Genomic DNA, 12,548 nt, shown 5'->3' with positions numbered 1-12,548 from the left:
CATTTGCCCAGCCAAAATAGGTCCTTATGTTTTATTCTGAGTGTCAGGATTGCTGTTTATAAAAGTTGCTCAGGTGGGTGTGTGGATGTGTGTGTAGTTTCTTTTTAAGGTGAAGGTTTATGCACTGAAAGAGTATTCAGGAGTGTGGGAAGTGGAAAGTTACTTTAAACAGAGAATAAGCAGATAGCATAGGAGAAACAAAATCAATGCAAATAGGTGGTCCCAGCCTTAGAGTAAAAGTAATCCCAGAACTGTTGGGTTAAGGATAAGCTAGGCACTTGTTCACAGTCTCCAGCTTGATACAATCTGAAACTGTCACAAGAGTATATTATAAATAAAATTTTCTTAAACCAAAGAATGTAGACAGAACTTTATTTAGAAAAATCATAGGTATATTGACAAGGTGACTACTCAAAAGTCTGCTTAATTGAATCTAAATGTCCACTGATGGATGAATGGATAAAGAAAATGTGGTACACCAGTCAGATGGCCATCATCAAAAATCTACAAACAATAAAGGCTGGAGAGGGCGGAGATCACGTTCCTCCCCACAGATACACCAGAAATACATCTACGCATGGAACAACTCCTACAGAGCATCTACTGAACGCTGGCAGAAGACCTCAGACCTCCCAAAAGGCAAGAAACCCCCCACGTACCTGGGTAGGGCAAAAGAAAAAACTAAACAGAGACAAAAGGATAGGGACGGGTCCTGCACCAGCGGGAGAGAGCTGTGAAGGAGGAAAAGTGTCCACACACTAGGAAGCCCCTTCGCGGGTGGAGGCTTCGGGAGGCGGAGTGGGGGAGCTTGGGAGCCGCGGAGGAGAGCACAGCAACAGGGGTGCGGAGGACAAAGCGGACAGATTCCAGCGCAGAGGATCGGGCCGACCGGAACTCGCCAGCCGAGAGGCTTGTCTGCTCGCCCGCCGGGGCGGGCGGGACTGGGAGCTGAGGCTCCGGCTTTTGTCGGAGCGCCGGGAGAGGACTGAGGTTGGCGGCGTGAACACAGCCTGCAGGGCGTTAGTGCGCCGCGGCTGGCCGGGAGAGAGTCCGGGGAGAAGTCTGGATCTGCCGAAGAGGCAAGAGACTTTTACGTCCCTCTTTGTTTCCTGGTGCACGAGGAGAGGGGATTAAGAACGCTGCTTGAGAGAGCTCCAGGGACGGGCGCGAGCCGCGGCTAAAAGTGCGGAGCCCAGAGACAGACATGAGACGCTAGGGCCGCTGCTGCCGCCACCGGGAGGCCTGTGTGCGAACACAGGTCACTAGCCACACGCCCTTCCGGGGAGCCCGTGCAGCCCGCCACTGCCAGGGTCCCGGGATCCAGGGACAACTTCCCCGGGAGAACGCACAGGCGCGCCTCAGGCTGCAACTTCTCGCCGGCCTCTGCCGCCGCAGGCCCGCCCCACACTCCGTGCCCCTCCCTACCCCCGGGCCTGAGTGAGCCAGAGCCTCCGAATCAGCGGCTCCTTTAACCCCGTCCTGTCTGAGCAAAGAACAGACGCCTTCCGGCGACCTAGACCTACACGCACAGGCGGGGCTAAATCCAAAGCTGAGCCCCTGGGAGCTGTGAGAACAAAGAAGAGAAAGGGAAATCTCTCCCAGCAGCCTCAGAAGCAGCGGATTAAAGCTCCACAATCAACTTGATGTACCCTGCATCTGTGGAATACCTGAATAGACAACCAATCATCCCAAATTAAGGAGCCCTGTGGATGAAAGGCTCTTGGGGCTGCAGCCAGGAGTCAGTGCTGTGCCTCTGAGGTGGGAGAGCCAACTTCAGGACACTGATCCACAAGAGACCTCCCAGCTGCACATAATATCAAACAGCAAAAATTTCCGAGAGATCTCCATCTCAACGCCAGCACCCAGCTTCACTCAACGACCAGCAACCTACAGTGCTGGACATCCTATGCCAAACAACTAGCAAGACAGGAACACAACCCCACCCATTAGCAGAGAGGCGGCCCAAAATCATAATAAGTCTACAGACACCCCAAAACACACCACCAGACGTGGACCTGCCCACCAGAAAGACAAGATCTAGCCTCATCCACCAGAACACAGGCACTAGTACCCTCCACCAGGAAGCCTACACAACCCACTGAACCAACCTTAGCCACTGGGGACAGACACAAAAAACAACAGGAACTACGAACCTTCAGCCTGCAAAAAAGGAGACCCCAAACACAGTAGGATAAGCAAAATGAAAAGACAGAAAAACACACCGCAGATGAAGGAGCAAGATAAAAACCCATCAGACCTAACAAATGAAGAGGAAATAGGCAGTCTACCTGAAAAAGAATTCAAAATAATGATAGTAAGGTTGATCCGAAATCTTGGAGATAGAATGGACAATAGAATGGACAAAATGCAAGAATCAGTTAACAAGGACCTAGAAGAACTAAAGATGAAACAAGCAACGATGAACAACACAATAAATGAAATTAAAAGTACTCTAGATGGGATCAATAGCAGAATAACTGAGGCAGAAGAACGGATAAGTGACCTGGAAGATAAAATAGTGGAAATAACTACTGCAGAGCAGAATAAAGAAAAAAGAATCAAAAGAACTGAGGACAGTCTCAGAGACCTCTGGGACAACATTAAACGTACCAACATTCGAATTATAGGGGTTCCAGAAGAAGAAGAGAAAAAGAAAGGGACTGAGAAAATATTTGAAGAGATTATAGTTGAAAACTTCCCTAATATGGGAAAGGAAATAGTTAGTCAAGTCCAGGAAGCACAGAGAGTCCCATACAGGATAAATCCAAGGAGAAATACGCCAAGACACATATTAATCAAACTGTCAAAAATTAAATACAAAGAAAACATATTAAAAGCAGCAAGGGAAAAACAACAAATAACACACAAGGGAATCCCCATAAGGTTAACAGCTGATCTTTCAGCAGAAACTCTGCAAGCCAGAAGGGAGTGGCAGGACATATTGAAAGTGTTGAAGGAGAAAAACCTGCAACCAAGATTACTCTACCCAGCAAGGATCTCATTCAGATTTGATGGAGAAATTAAAACCTTTACAGACAAGCAAAAGCTGAGAGAGTTCAGCACCACCAAACCAGCTCTACACCAACTGCTAAAGGAACTTCTCTAGGCAAGAAACACAAAAGAAGGAAAAGACCTACAATAACAAACCCCAAACAATTAAGAAAATGGGAATGGGAACACACATATCGATAATTACCTTAAATGTAAATGGACTAAATGCTCCCACCAAAAGACACAGATTGGCTGAATGGATACAAAAACAAGACCCATATATTTGCTGTCTGCAAGAGACCCGTATGCTAACACATATATATGGAATTTAAGAAAAAAAAAAATGTCATGAAAAACCTAGGGGTGAAACAGGAATAAAGACACAGACTTACTAGAGAATGGACTTGAGGCTATGGGGAGGGGGAAGGGTAAACGGTGACAAAGCAATAAAGAGGCATGGACATGTATACACTACCAAACGTAAGGTAGATAGCTAGTGGGAAGCAGCCGCATAGCACAGGGAGATTAGCTCGGTGCTGTGTGACCGCCTGGAGGGGTGGGATAGGGAGGGTGGGAGGGAGGGTGACGCAAGCGGGAAGAGATATGGGAACATATGTATATATATAACTGATTCATTTTGTTGTGAAGCTGAAACTAACATACCATTGTAAAGCAATTATGCTCCAATAAAGATGTTTTAAAAAAAATAAAATAAAATAAAGGCTGGAGAGGGTGTGGTGAAAATGGAACACTCTTGCACTGTTGGTGGGAATGTAAATTGATAGAGCCACTATGGAGAACAGTATGGAGGTTCCTTAAAAAACTAAAAATAGAACTACCATATGACCCAGCAATCCCACTACTGGGCATATACCCTGAGAAAACCATAATTCAAAAATAGACATGTATCACAATGTTCATTGCAGCACTATTTACAATAGCCAGGACAGAGAAACAACCTAAGTGTCCATCGACAGATGAATGGATAAAAAAGATGTGGCACATATATACAACGGAATATTACTCAGCCATAAAAAGAAATGAAATTGAGTTATTTGTAGTGAGGTAGATGGACCTAGAGACTGTCATACAGAGTGAAGTAAGTCAGAAAGAGAAAAACAAATACCGTATGCTAACACATATATATGGAATCTAAAAAAAATTGGTTCTGAAGAACCTATGGTCAGGACAGGAATAAAGACGCAGACGTAGAGAATGGACTTGAGGACACAGGTGAGGGGAGAAGGGGAAGCTGGGACGAAGTGAGAAAGTGAGATTGACATATATACACTACCAAATGTAAAACAGATAGCTAGTGACAAGCAGCTGCATAGCACAGGGAGATCAGCTTGGTGCTTTGTGACCACCTAGAGGAGTGGGATAGGGAGAGTGGGAGGGAGGCTCAAGAGGGAGGGAATATGGGGATACATATAGCTGATTCACTTTGATATACAGCAGAAACTAACACAACATTGTAAAGTAATTATACTCCAATAAACATATAAATAAATAAATAAATAAATATCCAGGAGAATGCTTAAAAAAAATGTGGTGTGTATATATATATATATAAAGTATATACATAAATGTATTTTATATATAAATATATATTTATATTTTAAATATATTTAAAATATATATATAAGTCTATACATGGCTAAAAATGTGTATATTTATATACTTATACTCAGCCAAAAAAAAAAAAAAAGAATGAAATCTTGCCATTTGTGACAACCTAGAGGATATCTGTATGGACCTAGAGGGCATTATGCTAAGTGAAATAAGTCAGACAGAGGAAGACAAATACTGCATGATTTCACGTATATATGGAATATAAAAAGGAAAACAAATGAATAAACAACAAAACAGAAACAGAGTCATAGATACAAACAGGTTTTTGCCAGAGGAGAGGGGGTCGGAGGGAGGAGAGAAACAGGTAAAAGAGATTAAGAGGTATAAATTTCCAATTGTAAAATATATGAGTCACAGGTATGAAATGTACAGTATGGGGAATTTACTCAGTAATTACATAATATCTTTGTATGCTGACAAATGATAACTACACTTGTTGTGGTGATCATTTTGAAATGTATAAAAGTATCAACTCCTATGTTGTGAAATAGGAACTAACATAGTGTTGTAGGTCAATTACACCTCAAAAACAACAAACAAACTCATAGAAAAAGAGACCAGATTTGTGGTTACCAGAGGAGAGGGGGAGGCGAAGGGGAAATTGGAGGAAGGCAGTCAACAGGTACAAACTTCCAGTTATAGGATAAATGAGTACAAGGGATGTCATGTATAGCAAGACAAATATAATGAACTCAGCTGTATGTTATATATGGGAGATGTTAAGAGTAAATCCTGAGAGTTCTCATCACAAGGAAATTTGTTTTCTATTTCTTAATTTTGTATCTATATGAGATGATGCGTGGTCATTAAACTTACTGTGGTAATCATTTTGTGATGTAAGTCAAATCATTAGGCTGTATACGTTAAACTTGTACAGTGCTGTATATCAGTTATATCTCAATAAAACTGGAAGAATAAAAGACTTTTTAAACACATTATAATATTCAATATATGCTTTACCTTGATCATTATTCTTTGGAATCTTTTGCGTTCGAGCCACCCTCTGACAAGTGCCTGCATGACGATGACCATTCTAACAATGTTTTTGGTAATTGCGAATTTTTTCCTTCGCCGGAACACTTGGAAGTTTTCCATTTGTGGTCCAATTCTTTTAACTTTATTGTCAAGTTTATCACTTTTATTTAGAATAGATTTTGGGCTAAAAATAAAATATAAAACTTTCTTATTAGAGTTAATAAGAAAAATAAACTTCTAAAAAGTCTTAAATTCACTTTCATAATGAATATTTTGAAATAGGGAATATATTGAAATAGGAAATATATTTTAATTAGCACATAAAGTTCATAGGTATATCAGCTGAACATTCCAACAGAGCTCTCCAAAGAAGGTTGAATATGCCAGAATTAATATAACATGTATAAATTAATCTTCTGAAGAAGGGAAACCCAAAAGAAAGTGAATCTGTCAAAGCTTATCCACAACTATTCAAAAGAGAGCTATAGTATCTAAGGAACAAAATATTTTCCTATGACAGGGCACATTAGTAAAAATAACTTTCCTGTCCCAGAAGCTATTTTAAACTAAAGATTGCTTCAAAATTATTTGGCACTGATAATCTACTTACCAAACATCATCTGAAAAGTAATTTTATTTTCCAAATGCACTCAACTGAGAGGCAGGGTAGTGTATTGTTAGGGCCATGGACTACAGAATCGCAGAAGTGAGGGATCATACTGGAAAACAGGACAAGCCCTGCATCGCTGATATGGATGGTCCGTCCTTGCAGTGATGATGACCATGTGAGAAAACTACAGACTTTCTACTATGAACAGACTGTCTGTAACCTTGGCAATCTTGTGTCTGCTTTTTTTCCTTTATATATCTGTTGCATTTTTTATAGGTAGTCAGTTTTTTCAAAGTCTTCCAAAGTTCAAAGTGTAGTTTCCTTGCAATTTTTAGCATACAAACATACTTTTCTTTTTTGTTGTTGTTGCTGGATTTTTTTATTTTTTTAACAAAAGACCCCAAATAGCCAAAGCAATCTTGAGAAAGAAAAACGGAGCTGGAGGAATCAGGCTCCTGGACTTCAGACTATACTACAGTAATCAAGACAGTATGGTACTGGCACAAAAAGTAGCCACTACTGATCAATGACATTTGCTCAAGCACAGAAAATTGTCCTCCATATTTACTTTTGACCTATAGTTAAAGATACAGAACCGAGGCTGTTATTTCTTTGTGTTTGTGTATATAAATGAAAAATGTCCTTTTTGTCTTTGCAAAAGAAAGGAAGTTAGCCTTGTATGATGTTCTTGTAACTGTAGCTTTTTTGTATCTCTGGTTGGTTCTTTCTCTTATTCTCTCTCTTGAGAAAATTTCTGTAGATTAACGAGTCAAAAATACAACATGTGCTGTAGAGAAATATTCAAGTAGACAAAGCTACTAGAAAAGGCAAAGAAAATAAGGCAAAGTCTTATTTTTGTTTGTTTGAATTAAGATTGATTTTGAATAGCTTAGAAAAGAGGGAGCTCTGCCTTCTAAGAGTATTTTTGCTCCTTTAATATAACAATTTTTATGAACAGGCCTCCATGTATGAGATAAACTGGGAATGTGGATGAAATAGAAATGGTCACTTCTGGCTTGGCCAGAGTTTCAAGACCTACTGTGAAATCTAAAGGATCCTGAGTTGATGACTTTTTCTCAGAAGAAATAAGTCTTCTAGAAATACCTAGATGAGCCAACTTTATAGTCAAAGTTTCATGTTCTAACAATAAGGTGTAAAAAAATCTTAAAGGGATATGTGTGACTGACTGTAAGGTGATGTGTAATGCATAGTGTTAAAGTACCAGCAGTGGTCACCACATCTCTTCTGGTCTCCTAAAGTGCCTTGAATGGCTCAGACTTCTTAGTCATGTAATGAAAAGTATATGTAGTGTAGGAGGGGGTCGGGGGAAGGGAGAAGGAGAATTGAAATTAGCTATTTTTGGTTAAAAGCTGTAGTTAATATGAGTGATTAGAACTACATTAATTAAAAGGATTATAAGGAAACACAAACATGTTTACAAAATGATGGATAGGTTTTGTCTGTTTTTTTATCAATTGAAGAAGAAAAGAATTTTATCTTAGGCCCTAGCCATATGGACTTTCATCAACAGCACATCTCTAAACAATTAGAATGTTAAAAATAAAAGAAAGGGAAATTTAAAGTTGAAGAATAATTTATTGAAGGCTTGATGGAAGGTGAATTATATTTACAAATAATGGGTTTGAAAAGAAGCTATGAAATATACAAAATTTTGAAAAAGTTAGGTCACTTTTGATAAGCAAGCTTAATATTAAAATAGAGAAATGCCTGTGAATGAATACTCAGCTATGGAATGTTGTATAGGTGTTATACAGAAAGAAAGGAAAATTAGAATTTGATTTTCTTTCTGTTACACTGAGAAACTGATTTTTGAATAACAGTCTGCTCCTAATATGACAAAGGAAAAATCGTTCAGTACCTTCATTATAGATTTCCTAGGAAACAAAAGTTCCTGTATCACAAAAATATTTCTCCTATCAGGCTTGTAAATCTTTTTTTTCTTCTTCCTTGTGATCTACTTCTTACAAAATCTGGTATTCCTAATATTTAATGTTACTTGTAGATATGTTACTTTTTTTTACTCTAAAGGCACCTATAACTTTTACTGATACTGCGCCTCCTGTGAAAATTCTTTCCAATTCAAATTCAAGCCCCAAATTTAAAAACAAACTGTTGTGATGTCTTTTTAACCTATCTTTTGGGTGTCCCAGATGGCTGCAAGACCATACCAAAGATTTTTTTCCTTCACTGTATAAGAGGAGGAATGCTAGAAATGGCAAGATATGTGTGGCATAGTTGTTACATAAATGAGTCAAAAATGGCCCTTGTATATTGGCCCCTATGTTGTTTACTTCTTATGTTAGGCAAGGATTAGCTCAAAAGCCTGCTGGCTCCAAACTCAAAATTCTTAAACATCCAATTGTTTTAAATATGGCCCAAACAAGCATATTTTTTAGCCATTTAGAGCCTGCCTGTTTTGCATGTCCCATGAAACTATAACCAACATCTACCAGCCACAGATAAGACAAACCTTGAGGCCATAAAAGACCGCAAGCCACTGCTGCCCACTGGAGCTCTCTGACCCAGAGACACCCCCATCTTGCTGTGAGTGATATCACGTAGACATGTAAGCCCCCCTCTGACTCTCCTGTTCCCACAGGAGTTCCCTTACCCTCTTCCCCTTCTGGGTGATGGCTCTATGTCATGGTTTCTAGAAGGTCTCCTGCTGTGAGAGACTTCCCCTCTCACGCAAAGCTGTCCATATGATGCCCAGATAAAGCTTGTTATGTGCCATTGCCACTTCATGGCCATGCCTTTTCCTTGATTATCCCCATGATCTTTGAACTCAGTACAATGATCCATAGTTTTACTTAATTCAGCACTACTATTGAATATATTGAAATAGTCAATACATTGAAAGTTGTCCTATTTATCCAAGTCCAAACCATGAAAAAAAATCAAAGAAAAGTCTCCTCCTTAAGTTAAATATATAACAACTAAAATATTATTAATATAAATATATTAGGAGCTCACTGTGGTAAACTGATTACACTGACGGCCAATTAATGCTTCCTTATGTCCCTATCTTTGCAATGTGATTTTATAGCCCCAACCATCAAGAGGTAGAATCATAGGTTACCTACCTATGAATCTAGGCTATGATCAAGGTTATCAGATCAGATAGTTTTCAGTGAAAGAAGGAATCATTAAACAAGATTGCATGTGAGAAAAGATACAATAAGTTCATTATTAAGTTAATCGTATCTAAACATTAGACACTGAGCTTGGCAAACATTTGAACAGGGAATTTCCTTTCAACTGCTAATGCTTATACGATAATATATATTAAACACTACATCAGTTTTAGAGTTTGTTTCAGATATTGCTACTAATTAGTTTTGGCTGATATTGAAGTATTTTGTATGTTCCATTTATAAAAGCACCCTTTGCCCATCTGTTCATAGGTTGAAAGTGATTAAAGGACACTTACTTTGGCTGTTGTAGAAGCCAAATACTTTTTAAGCTGCAAATATGTGACAAAATCAATTCAGGTTGCCAAGTTCGGAAATACATTAAAAGAGATTTGTGATGCCTCCTTACCCCCAATTCCTCTTCCAACCTGCATTATCGAGAAGTAAATATCACCGCTTTCCTGATTAGACTATCATGTCTGCTTTGTCCAAATGCTTTGTAATTTAGTTATAATTTACACAACTTACTCTGATTTGGATCCTCTGCTACCAAGCTGTGTCAAGGGCTTTCGTTTCCTGTACTTGTAGCCTTGAAGTAGAAACACGTGATGCCCTCATGCTTTGAATGCTGGATCTGAAAGTAACTTGGCTAACAAGTGAAACAAGTTTGTGGCCTACTTTAATGTCCTATATGAGATCTGTTCAGTTTAAAAACAATGTATTAAATTCAGCATGGGTGAAAGAGATTTTTAAGAACAGGGATGTTACACATTTCCATGAAAAATCTTGTCTCAATATTATTTAGTACTCCATTTTCAAATCTTCCCAAGGGTTTAGTACTTCATGCTAGCAAAACCTATTCACTTAAAAAAAATCAAAACAGGATTCCTGGAACTTTTAAAAATAGGTGCAATCCTCCTGAAGTGGAAGATAGACACCAGTTTAGTTAAGGCAAAAATTTTAAATATGTGAATGAGATGTGTTTTCTTCTGTGCTTTCCACACTTTTTTTGTGTTCTGATCATTCCTCAAAATGCTAGCCTGCCCTGAGCCATAAAACCCAAGACCCCTCCTATTTTGGGTAGCTCCCAGTTCCATGGCAATCTCTTTCACTAGATCATATTAAAGGGTGAGGTTGATATTCTGAAGCCAAGGGTACTTGGCTTCAACAGTTTACAACCTCAAGTGCTCTAACTAGTACCTATCCAGAAATGCAAATCATACAACGGGCTGGGAGAATTTCTTCTCCCTGCCCCCATACCTGATTTTCCTAGGAAGACATTCTCCCAGCCCATCATGTCATATATCTGGAAAGATGGGTTTTATTTTTGCTGCTGCTGCTGCTTGGTTTCAAGTTTCTAACAGTTCTTCCTCAAAACAAGATAGAGCTTTTTAAATTTCAAATTCAGTTCAAAAAAATGCAATTATTCTTTCCTGCACATATCAGCTTTTTGGAGGAACACTATTTGTTATGAATTAAACTGAAATTATCATTTCAGACAATACAAAAACAAAAGCAGAGAGGAAACACTGGTTTTGTTCAAATTTAATTGATTCTGACATTATGGGCAAGGTAAGCATGATGCACTTCCAGGGAATTCTCTCTAAAACAAACATTTAAACCACCTTTTTATTGTACCTACATGTTTTTATTTGAAGGGCACTGAAAAACATTACCACTGAAGATGTCTGTAATGACTAGGGTGTTTATGCCAAAGGTGTAATGGGAGCTGATATTTCTGTGGCACAGCACCCAGAGGTGTCAATTTTTCACGAGCTTATCTATGCAATAGGGAACATAATGAGTTGTATAGTCTTTCTCCCAAAACATTCATTTATTCCTCTTGGGGTAGCCCTTTGCTCTCAACCCAAACTTTGGTCAGTTATGGAGAAGAGCTGGCTCTACCCCCTGCCATCCGTCTCTCTCATCTCTGCTCCAAAAGAGCAGACAATGAAGATGGGTGCCTGTCCACAGATTCCTTTTCCCTAGAACTGGGCTTTAGGTAATGAAATAAATCCCCACAACAGTTCAGGTGATTCTAAAAACAATTTCTGATATTATACTCAATATTTTATTCCCACCCACATAACTGTTTTAGGTACTGTCATTTCCAGGAATTGAGGAGACCCTCAAGCAAACACGCTCAGAGTGGTGGTCAGAAAGCAGGTCAAATTCTACTAGAAAAACAGGAAATGTGGACAGTCTTTGGAACAATCTGGAGAGGGATGGGACTTTGTAACCCCCTCTCCCCATGCTTCTGCCTCCCTACTCTCCCTCTGTATGAATGCTTCCATGAAAAAGTAATGGAAAATCTGATTTTCTCTGCTTGAGAAAATCTGCTTCTCTCCATTCATTCTTATTTTACTTTTCTGGGTAGGATTACTGTGACTTAGAGATGAGAACTTATGTGTTCTCCCTCTCATTATTCTGCTTGCTGTTTCTCAGATGTTTTCCTTCTGATTCCACACAGGAATTGTTACCAATAATGTCTGCTTCTTTCCCTACCCGGTTATTGTTCGCATCAATAAGGCAAAATTACTTTTTATAGCAGCAGACAGAAAAATTATTCATTGACCAAGGAATGGAGGAGGAGGAGGTCTTGCTCTAAAAGCCCCTTCTCCCTGAGTGTAGGCAAGGGTGAGATTTTCATAGGAAAAGGGGCTAAAGGGGCGGTATGGGGCAGAGGTCTTGTCATTTAGGTTCATGGAAATGGGTGGTGATTTCCTGGGCCAGGGTCTGCACCTCTTTTCTGCCCTTTTATGGTCCTTTGGAGTTTGGGTCAGAAGGAGAGGGAACCAACATGGTGTCCTTGGGCAGGAATTTTAGCATTAAAATGAGATGATAAATAGTTGTAGAGAGACCTTTGTCCCAATTTCAAGTTCAGCCAGCTTATACCACTTCCTTGTAGTTAAGCCCTCTTGGTACTGTCAATGTAAACACAGCTAGAAGATACAGTCAGTTTGGTTTTCTGCAAGTTTGTCCAGAGGGAGGTTTTTATTAGAAATGAGTTTGGGGGGCGGGGGTGCTTCCTTGCTTTTTTGAGGAAAGCAGGTATCCTTGTGTTTGTTTAATATCAGATCGTATTAGTTATCAATCAGATGGTATGTGAAGAACTAAAGAAAGTAGTAGTGGTGCCAAGAGCCAGAATGTGTACAAAAAGGATGCCAGGCCATCCTGAATTCATTTCC

General features: G+C 39.4%; 1 protein-coding gene across 1 annotated transcript in view; it reads right to left on the bottom strand.

Annotated features, from left to right (window-relative positions):
• Positions 1 to 12,548, bottom strand: part of IQCM (IQ motif containing M) — a 350,482-nt gene that overhangs the window by 210,133 nt on the left and 127,801 nt on the right. The window contains exon 11 of the mRNA XM_060298710.1: positions 5,584 to 5,782. Within this exon, the coding sequence (XP_060154693.1) occupies positions 5,584 to 5,782 (199 nt within the window). The remainder of the gene's footprint in view (positions 1 to 5,583; positions 5,783 to 12,548) is intronic.

This window comes from Globicephala melas, chromosome 5 (genome assembly GCF_963455315.2).
Source record: "Globicephala melas chromosome 5, mGloMel1.2, whole genome shotgun sequence".
Taxonomy (NCBI): Eukaryota; Metazoa; Chordata; class Mammalia; order Artiodactyla; family Delphinidae; genus Globicephala; species Globicephala melas.
This window is presented reverse-complemented; position numbering and strand designations above follow the sequence as displayed.